The following is an 18,842-nucleotide window of genomic DNA, read 5'->3' on the forward strand; positions in this document are numbered from 1 at the left end:
ATCATGATCTATTTGTTGTCTTTATCACCATCAGTGTGAACTCGAAGATTACGAATCTTTAACCCAACTACTGCATATACTTTACATTGGATTTGATTATCTTGGATTTGCGTAAAATATATTTATTTGGAAAAAATAATTGTAATACCTCTAAAGGAAACGATTAAGAATTATAAATGAAAGATTTGCATGATTAATATCCCGTGTGCATGACAAAAACAGGCTCGTCCAAAATATCAGTCATTTTGAGGATTATAATAAAAAATGATAATAATACTTGTAAAAGTTTTCTCACATATAATGATAATATACGAATTGGAGTTGAAGAAGAAGGGGCAGGGGAGATCGAATTGCATGTCCTGATTGTAGTTGGGGTAGGTGATCGCGCAACGAGGGAGAGTAGATGAGAGAGAAGAAAGAGAGGTTTGAGGAGGCTGACTAACGACTGAGTGGTATGGTCGGAGTGTGTGGCAGCGGCTCAGCCGTGTGATTAAATGAAAAAAAATTGGAAGAAAGAGGGTTGTGCATCGGAAGAGACAAAAATACCCCTTCAGTTTAGGATTTTTTTAATTAAATTAACTGCTGAAATCTAACGTCCTTACGGGTAGTCAACAAATTAAAAAACAGAATCAAATTTTGACCACTGTTTTGTTATTTTTTAAAATCAATCACATTTTTATAAATCAATGTAAAATTTAGTCACATTTTGTGATTTACTCTTTGTGTATATATATACTTTTGTAACATTCGGGTATTTGTTTGTTAAGTTTTACTCTCTCCGTCTCAATTTATAGGTCCATTTTGGAATAAACACACATATTAAGAAAAATGTTGGTTAGATGGAATCTTATCTCATGTATCATTAATTAGTGCATTGATAAGTGAGAATATTGTTGAGTTTCAAAAAAATCACAATAAATATATGAATTTAGTGCATTGAGAAATGAGAATAATGTTGAGTTTCAAAAAAATCACAATTAATATGTTAATAAATTTGTATTGAAAGAAGAGAGGGACAAGTATTTTGGGACAAATTATTTTTCCAAACTGAACCTATAAATTGAGACGGAGGGAGTATTAATGTAGATTCTTTTTATTTTCAGGATTCGAGTTATTTATGTGCTGTACGTCTATATCATAATTATATGCATTCTCCTAATTAAGTCATGAGGATTTCATCACAATAATTATTGATATACTGTCAATCATTGTAATCGAAGAATTAGCATCACAAGCAAATATTTATATTTATTTATATTACTTAACATTTAGATATCTATAAAATATAATTTTAAAATTTTAAAATTCATTTGTTGTATATTTTCTATTTAAATCATAAACTATATTTTATGTATATCTATACTATACTATTAAAGCCGAAATATTGAAAGTTTGGTCAGTCGGTACCTGGGCAAAAATATGTGCCTATCTATATATACCAATTGTTCTTTTAACTAAAATATTTTATTTTTTTATATTTTCTAACTAAAAAAACTCCATTATTTAAAATAACGTTGAAAAATGTAGTAATTACCTTTTTAACTAAAACACATTATCATCTTTATATATTCTAACAAAAAAAAGAATCTTCTACAATTAACACGGGCTACATATATCATAATTTTATTCTCACGATAATATTAGTTTATTATACTATTAAAGCCGAAACATTAAAAGTTTGGTCGGTCAGTACTTGGGTCAAATTATGGGCCTACTTATATAATCGATTATCTTTTAACTAAATCTATTATCATTTTTATATGTTCTAACTAAAAAAATTCAATTCTCTAAAAATAATATTGGACAACATAGCAACTATTCTTTTTAACTAAAACACATTATCTTTTTCGGAATCCTAACTAAAAAATCGATTTTCCAAAAATAACACTTGCAACATTCATATAAAAAAGATATTATATATCTATATTTTATACTATTAAAGCCGAAATATTAAAAGTTTGGTCGGTCGTACTTGGGCCAAAATACGGGTCTATCTATGTACCAATTATTCTTTTTAATTATAATGTTATCTTTTTTATATTTTCTAACTAAAAAAACTCCATCATTTAAAATAACATCGAGAAACATAGTAATTAACTTTTTAACTAAAACACATTATCTTTTTTATATTTTCTAACTAAAAAACGGATCTTATACAATTAACAGGAGCTACATATATAAAAAATATAATATTATTATATATAATTTAATAAATCACCTGTGATATTTTTCAACCAAAATACATTAACATTATTTTTAAATATACTAATGGACTCACTTTAAAAGTAATATTATAAATCTATAATATACTATTATACTGTTAAATCCGAAACATGAAAAGTTCACTTAGTCGGTTGGTCAGTTGAGTTTGGTGAGCCGGTAGTATTTGACCCACGAACCTCCTTAATTTATAACATATTATAATATATTTTTTATTATCAATTAAACCAAAACATTTAGGTTAGTATGATGGGTTGGTATTTGGTTTTACGCGTTTTTTTAACTTACTATATTACGTACCATATTATTAATTATTAATAACAAAATATTAAAAGATTGACTGATTGATTTATATCTGATTTTATAGATCTTCTTAAAATATAACATGAAAAAAAACGTATTTTAACATTCTCAGTAAAATATATATGTTCGACCTAATTTTTAATTATTTGAAGAAATTAATTATTAAGAATTTATCATCTGTTAAATAAAAAATTTATTTAATCATATTATTCTATCATAATTATATTCTCACAATAATATAATTTAAGTTAAAATATATACGATAAAATAGCAAATATTATAACCGCCCGTGCTTTGCACGGGTTATAAGCTAGTCTTTTTTTAAAGGAAGAGAGAATAGACCTATATAAATAAATAATATATTCCCTCCGTCACAGTCATTTCTATACAGTTTCCTCTTTGGGATGTCCCATCATTTCTATACATTCCTAAAATAGCAATTTTTAATAAAGTAAAACACTATTACACCAGTTACATTTTTCCACTATCTTCATTTTATAATAATATAAACATTATTACACCAGCTACTTTACTCCACTATCACAGATCTATAATTAAATACAAATGGATCCTGCCACTTTATCCACTTTTCATCTACTGTGCCCAAGGGTACACAATAACAATAATCATTAAATTCTATAAAAATGGCCTATTCTGATGGATGGAGTTGATGTGAATGCAGGGGGGCCATTATCATTAATTACTCATCCACCAATCAAAACGAACTATTTTTATTGGAGTTAGGGACTATTGTGTGCCCTTGGGCACACCATAAAATATCCCTTTCATCTAACCTTACTCATTTTTTACACATTTTTTTGGTCTTCGTGTCCACATCAAATGTATAGAACCTATCGGGACGGAGGAAGGGAGTAGTGCGTTGGATGAAGATTATGATTGGACCGATTGTAGGCAGGCCTTCCGACAATTAACTGTTTCCCACTTCACCCACACGTTGATGCACTGTTACTATTGCTGCTACTTTCAATTTATTACTCCCTCCGTCCCACCAGGTTCTTTACAGTTACCTCTTTTGGACGTCCCATCCATTTCTTTACATTACAAAACTTTCCTAAAATAGTTAATGGGTCCCACCACTTTATCACTTTTCCTTCCTTTTCACACTACTTTTACTCCACTATCTCTCTTTTATATATTAAAAATCGATGGGTCCCACCACTTCACCCACTTTTCTTCCTCTTTTTCACTACTTTATACATATTTCTTAACCTCCATGCCCAAACCCAATATAAACAATTGGGTGGGACGGAGGGAGTACTCCTTTTGTGTTTTTCTTAAATTCTTTTTCCAGATTTTCTGCTTTTCACTCTGTTTAAACAATTTTTTGAACCAAAGATTATCATCGAACTACCATTTCGCATGTTCAACTGATAGCAACTCAATTATCAATTTTTTGAACCAAAGATTATCATCGAACTACCATTTCGCATGTTCAACTGATAGCAACTCAATTATCATTTCCGAAGATATATACTCCCTCCGTCCCCTTTTACATGTCTCTTTTGAAAAAAAAAATTGTCCCAAATTACTTGTCCACTTCTCTTTTCAAAGCAACTTTTCGTATGCTTTTTCAAAATGTAACAACTTTTAATGTTTGACTAGCATATATATATATATACACAACTCTATTTAATTCATTACATTTATTAGGGATATGTATGAAAACAAGATATCCACCTAACATTTTCTTAAGATGTGTTATTTTTTCAAAAGGGACAAGTAAAAAGGGACGGAGGGAGTATTTAACAGAGAGACGGGCAAGGAGTACTCTACTACTTTATAAGATCATTTCCCTATTATAAGAGCATCTCCAATGGTGCTCTTAAATCACTCTTCAAAATATAATATAATATTTGGCTCCTAGTGAGTTAAGACATTGAAAAAGATTTCAACTCCAATGCTCATCTTTATACTTGCTCCTTATTCATATTTTATTCATATAAATGAGAGAGAAAAGTAAAAAGAGAGAATTGTTGGAGGTAAAGTTGGAGGGAAATTAATATTATATTCATGAAAAAGAAGTTAAGAGCTCTTACATCCTCTTTAAAAGAGAGGAGAGATGATAAGCTCTTAAATTATTAAAGAGCTTTTAGGAGCCCATTGGAGCTCTAATTTTTGCTTTGCTCTTTAAATTTAAAGTTAAGAGCTCATTTAGAGAGCCCCTTGGAGATGCTCTAAGCGATTGAAAAATTTCAGCCAGAGAGTTAAGCTACATACTCCTATGTCGTCCTCGTAAGTCGTATCCATGCGCAGATCGGGTCAGATCTTCACTTTGATTTAGTTCCCACTTTCCCGGCCACCATTGCCACTTACAAGATCTAACATATATAATTTCTGCTAGTAATATAGTCCTCCCTCTGTCCTATTTAATTGTATACGTTTCTTCTCAACTGCTCGACACGCATTTCAATGTTCTTATAAAATATAGTTTCATAACTTATTTTTGAGATTTTCTTTTTCTAGATAAAGTCCGTGTCGCGTCCCCGCATGTATACTACTCAGGGGGACGGAGGGGGTAGCAGTATTCGTTTATTACTGAAAATCCGGATCTCAAGTACACTACTCGTAGTCTCGTATATCCAATTATCCATCGATGTTCCCTAAGAGCAACTCCAATGCAATGCTATACTTGGTTCTATTGCTATATTATAGCATCAAAAGTAAAAAAACTCAACTCCAAAGGGGTGCTATATTTGGATGCATCCATGCATAGATGCATCCTTGGTTCTATATTTGAAACCAAGGATGGATCCATCCATGTTGCCACATCATCAATAAATGAAAAACTTAACAACAAACGACAAGCAACTGGGCTTAGGTTTAGGATTGGACCTCGGCTTGGACTTTTAAAAACACTCCTCCAATTTAGTTGGGCTGATCAAACATATATCGGAATTAAAGTGTTGCACAAGTTTGAGGGCTACTGGGCTACTGTACTAGTAAAAATCTATCCAGCTATCTCATCCCGTGACTATTTTAGTCACTAAAATCACTATATATCATTATATTAAATCGAAAATTAAAAAGAAATATAAAATGATTATAGCAAATACATCATTTGTTTGTTAATTTTTCTTTGATATTCTTTTTAAAATTTAACATAATGATATACATAATGATTATATAGAGATAGTGGTTTAAATGAGTACCAGTGAAGACATGATAGTTCAACCCCTTGTTAGTTCATCTCCAAGCTTTGATTATAAATGGAAGTGTCATGTATGGTTAAATGGTTTTCAGGTTTTGTGGATCAAGGCCCATGTCATCCTCAGTCCTCTGTCATTCACATATTTTCATACATACAAAATTTACATTCCTTAATATCTGTTAATCCTGAGAAGTGAATCATGCATTCTGTATATAAATAACATACAATCCCACTATCAAACAACCTTCAGTTAAAGATTACAACAACATGCAAGTCATCTGCGGTTCAAATTTAACAAACAGTGAGGATAGACAGACCAACATTTAGTCTGCAGGATAATCCACGAAAACAACACCAGAGGTCCTGCCTTCTGTTACCTTACACTAGATTACAATTATTTATAACGTGTTTCCATTTCACAAACTTCGTTAATCTAGTAGCTATTTAAGCAAAGGTGAGGTCTGATCCTGCTCCGCCATGAAAATTGTAGTGATTAGACTGCAATCTTAAAGCTAGAAGCCCAGGATATGCATTTGAACATCCGAAAACAGTCTCATAATCCCCTCCATTGTCAACTAAACCGTAATGAGGATCCTCTTCTTTAAATAGCTCCTGCTCAGAAAAATTATTATCAGGAACACTCTTTTTCAGGAAACCTAGTCACCTAAGCATTTCAATATCAGGATATAGCTTACGAGATCTTGCAGGAGAGTTCTTTGAACTTGTTCCCCATTCCTGACCTGCAGAAAATAGAAATCAACAAATCAAGAAATTACTCATTAAGAGTGCTAGAATCAAACAGTTGAAGATTTTGAGAGTAAGCTTTTGAATAAGAATTACCTTCTTCTTGGACTTCTCAATCTGGTTAGTAATTGTTTTCATCTATTATTCAGAGAAAAGAAGGCATTAAAACGAGTCCTGAACTTCTGTCTTGACAGAGGTTCATATATTTGAAAAAAACTACCATAATTTTTGCAAATTGAATAGCTTTAAATAAAATTATAAAATTCTACTAAAGTAGAACCATGAACTTAAAAAACTGTAATTCAATACTTATACTTCTGATTATATAATGTCCAATTTTCCTATAATTCATAGAGTGATACACTACATGATTGGCAGATAGGTGTGAAGAACACTCAGTTCATTCAAACATGTCGCATCAAATAACAACAGGTTCAGTTTTAAAAATGGCGCGTCAGCTTGTTATAATGAAGCCTAAAAAAACTCAGGGATTTCTTTAAATCAGCTAGAGATCAAGTTCTCTGGAAATAAAAGCTCAGCAGTTATACACTAAATAATTGGCAGATAGGTGTGAAGAACACTCAGTTCATTTAAATATGTCGCATTAAATAACAGTAGATTAAGTTTCAAAAATAGTGCGTCAGCTTGTTATAATGAAGCCTAAAAAAACTGGGGGATTTCTTTAATCAGCTAGAGTTTAAGTTCTCTGGAAATAAAGCTCAGCAGATATACACGATTCTCCTATAGATTAGCGGCACCCCCCCCCCCCCCCACACACACACACGCAAAAAGAAAAAGAAAAAAGGTCATGAGTTCATATTCTTACTCCTTCCTCCCTTGTTTGGAAAAAAAATGCAACTTCACAAATATTTGTATACATGTATATCATCCAGAAAATGAAAACCAAGATTTACAACAAAGGGGGTGATATATAAAGCAACCTTCTGTGCACGAGTGATGTCAACTGCTTCTTGCATCTTCTGCTCCAGGATGTATAATTCCTCATGCGACAAACCATTCAAACTTTCGCCCTTCCTGTGGCTACAGAAGCATGTCCATATCTCAATTTATCAAGTATTAATTGACTAGCTAAGTGTTGATCAAAATTTTTCAAGGTAGATTTCATGCTGTAAATAGTAATAAATTACCTAATCTCATTCCTAAGATTCCTATTCACCTCTCTCAGCTTCCTCAGCTGTTCCTGCATAGCCTGCACAATGACCATCAGAAGCAAATTAGTCAATCCAGTTATCCAGGTACACCTCATGACGTCAACTAATCTTTTCTTAAAAATCTTGGTCACTTCCATAATTCATGTTACAGATTATACATAATAATACTGTTAAGATTGTACCATTACGTCAGAGCTCAAAAGAGGTGATGCAGAGTGCAGTGGCGGATCTGACTATGAAGTTAAGTGGGGTCAATTTTTTTGTAAAAAAAATTAAAAGGGGTTACAAAAAAATTAAGGGGGGTCAATTTCAATTTTACAACCTAAAAATATGTATAATATTAACAAACAAAAAAATTAAGGGGGTCAGTTGCCCCCTCTTACCCCTTCTAAGATCCGCCTCTGGCAGAGTGCATGATGAAAACAAGCTGTCTCCAACACAAAAATTACAAAAAAATAAAAAGAATACTATCTTCAGTATTGCCTAATGGCCCTAATCACATAGTTTTAACCACCAGACTAGATCCATCTTTAGTCTTCACTCTTCAGAAGGGGAAACATGGAATTTCTCCATATTTAATATAAACAAATGAAAAGCTCCTTTTAAATCATATATATCCTCGTAAAATTTGAAATTGTCAATGCTAGGATTAATCCCAGTTAAATTTCAACAAATAATCAGGGTACCAAGGTTACTCCAACGCCCCTTGTAGTTGTTATATATATATTTGTGCCACGATTCAATCTTTTAATACTCGTCTCTTCAGTCTAATTTAGAGATTCAAGGCTTCTAATTATATATCAAGGTCAAGATTTATACAGTTATACCCGTTTTGCATGGTCCTTGTCAACTAAACATGGCCCTGCACTTATCAATCCTTTCTCAAACATTTATAGCATGAGATCAAATTTTGAATACTATAACATTTTTTCTGAAGAATTAACTTGACACTCAAAATTCTTTTTTAAAAAAAAACTCAACACTCAAATTGCACTTTATTTCAAGGATTTTAAACAATCCACCCTCCATCATAAAAATTGAATTTGGAGTGAATTTCATGGCTCTGGACTTATCAATCCTTTCTCAAACATTTATAGCATGAGATCAAATTCTGAATACTTCAACATCAATTTTTTTCTGAAGAATTAACTTGACACTCAAATTGAACTTTATTTCAAGCGGGTTTTAAACAATCCACCCTCTGTCATAAAAAATTGAATTTGGAGTGAATTTCCTTGACACATAATCAATTGCAAGATCTCTTAAATGATGATAACATTAAAATACATAATAAAATATAAAAAATTCAGACACTAAATCCTAAATTATACTCCCTTCGTTCCTCTGATAATATTTGTTTTGATTTTTGGATGTAATTTGAGTTTCAAATTTTCATTTTATAAAAAAGAGTTAAACATCTATATTTTTATTAAAAAGGAAAATTTGGAAGAAATACGTTTTCCTTACCCCTCGAATTACGTGCAAAAAAATTATTTTGGAACGGAGTGAGTAATTGAAGTGTGGTACCTGGTAGTGGTTACTCCAGAGATCACAAGGTTTAGCCTTCTGGTACTGATCATAAAACTGTTTTTGCCTGAACACAAACACAAGCACACACATATGTATATGTACATCCATACACAATGTAAGAAGATCCTAAAAATATAAAAATAGACAAGCACGTACGAGAGGTTAGGGGTGATGAATTCATGAAGCTTTTTAGTGGAGGAAACCATAATAATCGAAACCTTAGCATCACACAGAACACTGAGTTCATGAGCCTTCTTGAACAACCCGTGTCTTCGTTTCGAGTACGTCACTTGCCTGTTTGTTGCGTTCTCTATCTTCTTGATCTGTAGTTTCCCCCTTGGCATTGTTTGTTGTTGTTCTTCAGAGAGAGATCAGAGAGAGAGAGAGAGAGAGAGAGAGAGAGGTTGCTTGTAAACTGAGATTTGATGATGGAGAAAAGAGAATGAAAAGATGATGGAGACGAGTGAGACTTTCATTAACATATGTACTTTGAGTTTGATAAAAATAGTATGGATTGGGGAAGTGTGGGAAAGTTTTGGCAGAGCATGTTAGAAATAGTAATGTGAGTTTATAATGCAAAGAAAAATCAGTGAATTATCAGTTATATGTCACCGTTGTTACCACTGGTACCATCACTGCTACCTCAGCTACTGCATTCTTTTTCTTTTTTCTACTTTTTACTCCTTTTATTTTTCAGTCCATTCACAGAACTAACATTATGGGCTTATGGCCACCACTGCATCTTCCGTTCATATTCTCAATTGATTATGAATTTTTTTCCCACTCAAATGCTGCACTTAAGGCTTTAATTTAGCCGTAAAATTTGAACTTTAATTTTATATAAAAATATAAAATTTTATATAATTTTAATTTGAATTTTTTAGTTTTTTAAGTTTATATAAAAATAATATTTTAATATTTTTTAATCGCGAGTCAAGTTTAACAAGCAACAGATTACTCATTGTTTTTAGATTCAATTTCAAATCCATAGTTTTTCTTTTAAATTTATTGAAATCAGATTATTCAAATATAAAATCAAGAGAAAAATTTATAAAAATTAATGAGAATAATCATCCCAACATGTTATTATATTTCACGATGGTTAGTGATGTAAATGAAATTGTTGTCAAACTAAACTAAATGTCAAGTACATGTCGTAGACTAGACCTGCACTATGGGGGCATGGGGCATGGTCCCCTCAAAACCTCTCCTAAAAGTTTAAATTTATTCTATTTTAAATATAAAAATTCATTATATACTCATTTGGTCCCTTCGAAGATCTCTCCAAAAGCTTGTATTTATTCAATTTGGGTATAGAAATTGATTATAGAGTTCATTTGGTCACCCACAAACTAACAAATCTTAATGATCCATTCAAATATATATAGAAATCTCATGTAAATTTGGATTTCGTATATACAAATTCATGAACTTATCAATAAAATTTTGGTTGTCCGAATATATTTTTTGCATAAAAAATTTTCGCCCCTCCAAAATTTTATCCTGGTTCCGTCCCTGACTACTGACTTTGCTTTTTGATGCCCGATCAAAAGATAGTAGGTAGTAATATTTCTCTTTTTCTTCCTGATCCCGACTTCTTGATCCCTTAGATTACCGTACTATGTAATTCTCTCTCATGTCGAGCATACAAAATTATCTCCTCAATCTACATTGCGTGTCTTTATTATGCTATTAGTCATAAAAAACATCACTACCTTGATCCTGTTAAGCACAAACTGCATTTTTCTTATCATGTCGTATTTCTTGAGTATATTACATATTTCTCAATCGTGTCTATTTTATATAACATGCACATGTTAATTTTATTCGAAACGATTCTTTGAATTCAGATATTGAACAAGTTTTAACAATAAATTTCAATATTTTAGTTCACTTTGTCTACAATCATTGAATCATTTTCATAGATTTTAGATCTTCGTTTATAAATTAGTTATTTCACTCATGTAAATTAACTTATTCAATTTTTTTATTTTGCTTATTCACCTTATTGTCATTTGCTTCATTTGTTTTAATGTTCGCGATTCTCTTTGACAGATGGTTATAACTGAAGAATGTATTGTCTTATATAAGACTCGTACATGAAATTCAGTTCTCTTACCACCAAAGAAATATGTCATTTATTGTTGTTGTGTATATAAAACTAAAATCAAATTTGATGGCTTTCTTGAACACTGTACGACTTAGCTTGTTGCTAAAGGTTATGATCATCAAGATTATGGATGAGATTATAATAGGATATCTGTGTCTATTACAAATTGAAGGTTATTTGTACTCGGATCACTATTTTCACAGTATAAACATATTTTTAGTTGGGCGAGGAAGTTTATATAACTCCTCTTAGTCTTATGCATCTAACATATTTATGTTTGTAAACTTTATAAACCACTTGATGATCTTCGATAAACATAAATTTGTGATCTGAGAGGTTTTCTGCCGTACATACCTTACTTGATTTACATGCTAGTAATCATGATTTTGTTTTATTTGTTCGTTACACAAGTGTTATTTTTTCTATCTAATAATATGATTATTACTTGTAATAGAAGTGATGACAGTGAGTCATTAAAACGTTTGTTTGCTCATTATTTTGCTATTAAAAATCCAAGCTAATTACTTTTTTCTTTTCTGAGAATTGAGATTGCTAGTTTATCATAAGATTATTTGTTATCTCAGTCTAAGTACGTTCATGATTTGGTTGATACGTCTTAATGATAACATGAGAGTGGATACTTCTTAATATGCATGTTTGATATTCAGCATATGATTATCATTTTAGCCGATTTTATTATATATCAGTCTATTATATTTATTATACTTATGTTACTTTATCTAGATATTGTTAATTTGCTATATTATTCATATTATTTCCTATTCTGTTGATCACGGTAATGTTCTTCATATGCTTAAATAAATTGGAAAAATTCAATGCTAGAGCTTTCTGTTTCCCTCCACCCGATCTTTAGAATTGTATATTTTTAGTGTTGCTATACAGACTAGAATTTGAATGATTATGAGTCACTTATATATATTTTTTGACAATTTTCTTATTTCATGTAAGAATAATAAATATGACGAGGATATTTTTTCCCGATCATCTTTAGAAGTCAAATATCAGACTATAACATCTTGGACTTGTGAAATTATTTAGTTATTTAAATATTTAAGTGTTTAGTCTTTCTCACCGTACTCCAATATATTGTAATTATGAGATTACGAGAGTATAATGTACATTACGCTTGATTTATTATTTTATACGCTCGCAATATATTCATCGACTGTGGTATTACTTGTCATTATTATTGCTTACTAGCTAGCTAGAGCCCATGCAAGGCACAGAAACTTTTTAATTGTTTAGAAACTTTTTGAATATATTTTAAATGGTGTGGAAAACTTTAATTTATAAATAAAAAATAAAAAATTTCAATTAAATAAAATTTGAAATTATAATTTGTTTGTAAGTTAGAACTGTTGGGAAAATATATAATTCTTATATGTTGTTGGTATAATTTAGAATTTTATCTTAAATTTTAGTTGAATCGAATCCAAAATATTAGTTTACCATGATTTAACGGTAATGAGTAACTTAATCTAACACATTTGTATTTAATAATAAAAATATTTATTTTAAATTAAAAAATTCATAAACACGTGAAAGACATAATTTGTTTTGGATCCAGAATTGAAATTATAAACATGAAAGTAGATATCAGTTATCTTATGGAACAGAAGTTGATGATTTGGACCACGAGTTAAGCTTTTGGGGTTTTTATATCATTTGAATGAAGGAATTTACGGAAGAGCGGAAGCATGATATAACAATTATCAATCCGTAAATCATGAATCGCGCATATAGAAAGACACATAAATTACACATACGATTTATGAAATAGTTTTAGAATCGAATTCTAACCTTTAAAAGCGATCCAAGGAAGACAAAGAGAGGTCCTAGCAGTTGCTTCTCAATGCGTGAAGCACTCTACCGGTATCCACCAAGATTAATCCTTCGATGAAGCTTTTATAAAGATGGAGCCCTTCTACTTTTGAGAGAGAGAGAGAGATGAAGAAGGTGAGGGAGGCTACTAGGTTTTCACAAAACCCCAGTTATCTAAAGCCTTCTCATCTCTTTCTTTATATAGGGCCCTCCTAGGTTTTACACAATTATTATATCAATATATATTAATATATATAAATCCCACACTTTATCTTATAAAATGTTTAAATAATAATTAAAACTATTTTAATTATTATTATTTTCTAAACTCCTTAGAAAATAACCTGCTCTCTCAAAAAATCCCTTCATATATAAATTAATCTTTTTATGGTGTGACCCTGTAGGTTCAATATTATGCCGGTAGTAGAAATAAATAATAATAAACCTTTTATTAATTATTTATATGAATTCTAAAATTCACTAAATATAATTAACTGATTAATTATATTTATTCTACATCGTGAGTGATGCTTCTCAACATATCGCGACTATCCGGATAATATGAATTCTCTGCTTAGAATAACAAGAACCTGTCAGTGACTAGTTACCGTACAATTAATTCCTTCTACCCTTACAATATCCCGATTAAATACAAGGCATGGATCTCGTGTCAAGCCTATCAAATTTAATCATATGATTTCTTGTTCTTAATGCGAAGTTCATATTAATGCAAATTAGAAACTCCTTTCTAATTTCATACACTCTGGCCAGAGATTCCAGAACTTGCATAGAAAGAATAACATAGGATATTCTCTTCCTATACTGGAAGGGGTAGATCCTCTATTGACGTTAACTATCTCTATACATAAATCCCTATGCCCAGAATAGTCCTAATGGTTGTCCTTGAGACTAAGGACTAAACCAAAGCACAGTTCTTTATATATAAGATAACTTTAACGATCTCAAGTCTTAGGACACTTGTACAACTATCACTCAGTGAATAACTATTGACACGTGAGTAATCTCCATTAGTTATTCAACTTATCGAGTCATGTTCAGTGAACTTATTCCCCAATAAGCACCTACATACTGGCTATAGTGTCACCACACAAATGCCTATGAGAACAGACATCCTCCTCAAGGGAGCAAGCACAGTATGTACCAATCTTTGCGGATTTACTAACTTCCGATTAGTTATCCTATGATCAGGAACTGTTTAAGTCCAGAGTTATCATCTTCTAGATCTCACTATTATAATCTCATTATAATTCTAGAAGCTTTACTCCAAACTATGGAACATCTTATTTAAAACACTTTAAATAGATAAATCCCATAATAAAATCAAAACTAGTCTTTTATTAATATTAATGAAATCAAATACGAATACAAGAAAGTATTTCCTAACTCATCATACATGATTGGATTTAGGACAAACACTTTCAATCTCCCACTTGAACTAAAGCCAATCTCCCTGATATCTAATACCCATCTTCTCTTTATGACGATCAAAGTGAATCTGAGATAATGACTTTGTGAGTGGGTCTGCTACGTTGTTATGTGTGTCAACTCTCTCAATCTTGACATCTCCTCTTTCAATGATTTCCCTAATCAAATGAAAGCGTCGCAAAACATGTTTGGAATTTTTATGAGACCTAGGTTCCTTGGCTTGAGCTATTGCTGCATTGTTATCACAATACAACACAATAGGCTCCTCAACGCTAGGAACAACTCCCAATTCAGAAACAAATTTCCTCATCCAAACGGCTTCTTTTGCAGCCTCACTTGCAGCTATATATTCTGCTTCCGCTGTGGAGTCAGCTGTAGTAGACTGTTTGGAACTCTTCCAACTAATCGCACCACCATTTAGAGTAAACACGTACCCTGACATGGATTTACTATCATCACTTTCTGATTGAAAACTAGAGTCGGTATAACCCTCTATTTTCAACTCAGATTCACCACCAAAAACAAGAAAAATATCCTTAGTCCTTCGCAAGCACTTAAGGATGTTCTTCACTGCTTTCCAGTGGTCTTCACCTGGATCAGACTGATATCTGCTCGTCACACTAATTGAATAAGCAACATCAGGCCTAGTACACAACATCGCGTACATGATAGATCCTATTGCTGAAGCATAAGGAATCTTACTCATACGCTCTCTTTCCTCAGGTGTCTTAGGAGACATCTTTCCAGAAAGAGATACTCCATGGCTCATCGGTATGAGACCTCTTTTGGAGTTTTCCATGCTAAACCTTTTAAGCACCTTTTTGATGTATGTACCCTGGGTAAGACCTATCATTCTTCTAGATCTATCCCTATAGATCTTCATACCGAGAATGTAGGACGCTTCTCCCAAGTCCTTCATAGTGAAGTTCTTTGATAGCCACACTTTGACTGATTGCAGCATCGGTATATCATTTCCTATAAGAAGTATGTCATCCACATACAATACAAGAAATGTTACCGCGCTCCCACTAACCTTCTTGTAGACACATGGTTCATCTATGTTTTTGATAAAATCAAACTCTTTGATTGTCTCATCAAAACGGATGTTCCATCTACGAGAAGCTTGCCTCAAACCATATATGGTTTGTAGTAGCTTACACACTAGGTGTTCATTTCCTTTGGAAAGAAAACCCTCTGGTTGTGTCATATACACTTCCTCTTCAAGTTTCCCATTGAGGAAGGCCGTTATCACGTCCATTTGCCAGATCTCATAGTCGTAGTAAGCAGCGATTGCAAGCAAAATCCGAATTGATTTTAACAGGGCTACAGGCGAAAAGGTTTCATCAAAGTCAATTCCTTGCCTTTGTCTGAATCCTTTTGCCACGAGCCTGGCCTTATAGGTCTCCACCTGGCCATCTGCTCCAATCTTTCTTTTGTATACCCATTTGCACTCAATAGGCTTCACGCCCTCAGGCGCTTCGACCAAAGTCCATACTTGGTTGGTATACATAGATTCCATTTCGGATTCCATGGCACTTTGCCATTTCTCTGAGTCAACACTACTCATAGCCTCATTGTAGGTTATAGGGTCGTCATCATCAATGAAAGACAACTCATTGTCATTCTCAATGACAAGGCCATTATACCTCTCAGGTTGGCGAGTCACTCTCCCTGACCTACGAAGGGGCTGTTCCACAGAAGGCTGTTCAGTCTGAACAGGTGTTTCCTCTTGAACCGTAGTAGTTTGTGCTTCTTGAACTTCACCAAGTTCAATTTTGCTCCCACTGTTCCCTTCAAGGATAAACTGCTTTTCCAAGAAGGTAGCATGTCTGGAGACAAACACCCTATGATCGGTGTAAAAGTAATACCCTAAAGTCTCTTTAGGATATCCCACAAAGCTACATTTTATGGATCGAGATTCCAGCTTATCAGGGTCAACTTTCTTGACATGAGCTGGACATCCCCAAATCTTAATGTGCTTAAGACTTGGTTTCCTTTGTTTCCATATCTCATATGGAGTTTGAGGAACAGATTTGGAAGGCACCTTATTCAGTAAATATGCTGAGGTTTCCAATGCATAACCCCATAGGAATACTGGAAGATCCGCATAGCTCATCATGGACCGAACCATGTCTAACAAAGTTCGATTTCTCCTTTCAGATACCCCATTTAACTGTGGAGTATATGGAGGAGTCCACTGAGAGACTATACCATTTTCTTTGAGATAATCTAGAAACTCTCCATTCAAGTATTCACCACCTCGATTTGATCGAAGAGTTTTAATACTACGTTTGGTTTGTTTCTCTACTTCATTCTTATATTCTTTGAACTTTTCAAAGGCTTCAGATTTGTGTTTCATCAAATACACATATCCGAATCTAGATCGGTCATCTATGAAAGTAATGAAGTATGAAAATCCACCCATGGCTTGCGTAGACATTGGTCCACATACATCTTTGTGTACCAATCCTAGCAAATCCGCAGCCCTTTCTCCATGTCCACTAAATGGAGATCTGGTCATTTTGCCCAATAGACAAGACTCGCATGTAGGATATGATTCAAAATCAAAGGGTTCAAGTATCCCTTCCTTTTGCAATGTCCGTAGTCTATTTTCACTAATATGACCAAGTCTGCAGTGCCACAAAAAGGTGAGATTTTCATCATCCCTTTTTCTTTTATTAGTACGTTCAATTTGTAGTAAATTATGCTCTACGTCACATATATACAGACCATTATTTAAACTACCACTTCCATAAAGAATGTTATCTCTTTGAATTAGACATTTATTATTCTGAATAACAAACGAAAATCCATCCAAGTCTAACATGGGAATAGAAATAATATTCCTTATAATCGAGGGAACAAAGTAGCAATTATTCAAAACAATAGTCTTGCCCGTAGGCATATATAAATGAAATGATCCTACAGCTTCAGCAGCAACTCTTGCTCCATTACCCATTCGTAGAATCACCTCCTCTTCCCCAAGAGTCCTACTTCTCCTTAGTCCCTGCAACGAATTGCAAATGTGAGAACCACAGGCGGTATCTAATACCCAAGTAGAAATTTGACTTATTGACATATTCACTTCAATCATGAACATACCTGAAGCAGAAGCGGTAGTCTCACTACCCTTCTTCTTCTTCAATTCTGCAAGGTAAACCTTGCAATTCCTTTTCCAGTGCCCCGACTTGTTACAGTGAAAGCAAACAGCTGTGCTTTTGGGGTCAACCTTGGCCTTCGCTGGATTAGTCTTATTCTCACCACCTTTCTTCTTTTTCTTGGGAGGGGCCCTCTTCCTTTTCTTGGAAGTAGAACCCTCACCAATAAGAAGAACAGAACTCTTCTTGGAAGGGAAACTCGACTCAGCAGTTTTCAACATGTTAAGGCAAGCTAACATCCATCTTATTCATGTGAAAGTTCACAACAAATTGCGAGAACGAATCTGGAAGCGATTGCAAGACCAAGTCTTGGCTTAGCTCCCCATCCATGACAAAACCAAGTTGTCCTAAACGTTCAATCAAATTGATCATCTTGAGCACATGGTCATTCACAGATGTCCCCTCTGCCATTTTACAACGGAACAGCTCTTTCGATATCTCATATCGAGCTGTCCTCCCCTCAACATGATACAACTCTTGTAGATGAATCAGTATAGTGTAAGCATCCATGTACTCATGTTGCTTCTGAAGCTCAGAGTTCATGGAGGCCAACATAATACACTGGGCAACATTTGCCTCATCCATCCACGAGCGATGAGCTTGATGCTCATCATAAGGTGCATCATCAACAGGGGCCTTAGGCAGTGGTGAGTTAATCACATGGTCCAACTTCTCAGACTTGAGAACAATTCTCAAGTTACGAAGCCAATCAGCAAAATTGGGACCAGTCAACTTGTTAGCATCAAGAATGCTACGGAGTGATAGTGCAGAAGACATAATGTATATAGTAAATCTGTAAATGATGAACACATAACAACACTTAGCAAATATTCAATTTCATTTAAAAACACTATATGAATTGGGTCTTTATTCATAAGTGGCTCCCACTAGTTTATCCAATTTATACAACCCCCTAATTGAAAAATTAAGCATTCATAATGCTAGAGGGAATAGGGATCCTACATTCCATCACACAACCTCGGTTGTAGCACGAAACGTCATGCGACGTTCAATAGGCAGACAACTCTTGTCAATTACATCTTATGTTATTCCCTAATAAAACTTTAGCCTCTTGAATAATTGAGTCACGGCTGTAGCACGACAAACTCAATATTCTAAGTCAAGTCTAACCCAACATCTCGTACAAT

The 18,842-nt window shown here is 33.2% G+C and overlaps 2 protein-coding genes across 2 annotated transcripts; both read right to left on the reverse strand.

The window, feature by feature from the left end:
* Positions 1-5,921: 5,921 nt before the first annotated feature.
* On the reverse strand, positions 5,922-9,482 carry LOC108211719 (floral homeotic protein DEFICIENS-like). Its single transcript, NM_001329166.1, is given in 7 exon segments — positions 5,922-6,304; positions 6,388-6,432; positions 6,533-6,574; positions 7,378-7,477; positions 7,585-7,646; positions 9,136-9,202; positions 9,295-9,482. Coding segments are annotated over 7 exon segments (672 nt in total). The 3' UTR covers positions 5,922-6,136.
* An 8,434-nt stretch (positions 9,483-17,916) lies between these two features.
* Positions 17,917-18,471, reverse strand: LOC108204023 (uncharacterized). Its single transcript, XM_017373284.2, has one exon. The coding sequence runs from the start codon at positions 18,469-18,471 to the stop codon at positions 17,917-17,919; it is 555 nt and encodes a 184-aa protein (XP_017228773.2).
* Positions 18,472-18,842: the final 371 nt, after the last annotated feature.

Source organism: Daucus carota, chromosome 3, assembly GCF_001625215.2.
Source record: "Daucus carota subsp. sativus chromosome 3, DH1 v3.0, whole genome shotgun sequence".
Classification (NCBI taxonomy): domain Eukaryota; kingdom Viridiplantae; phylum Streptophyta; class Magnoliopsida; order Apiales; family Apiaceae; genus Daucus; species Daucus carota.

Excerpts from the sequence above, each read along its gene's own strand:
- LOC108204023 (XM_017373284.2), bottom strand. The coding sequence starts at position 18,471 with ATGTCTTCTGCACTATCACTCCGTAGCATTCTTGATGCTAACAAGTTG.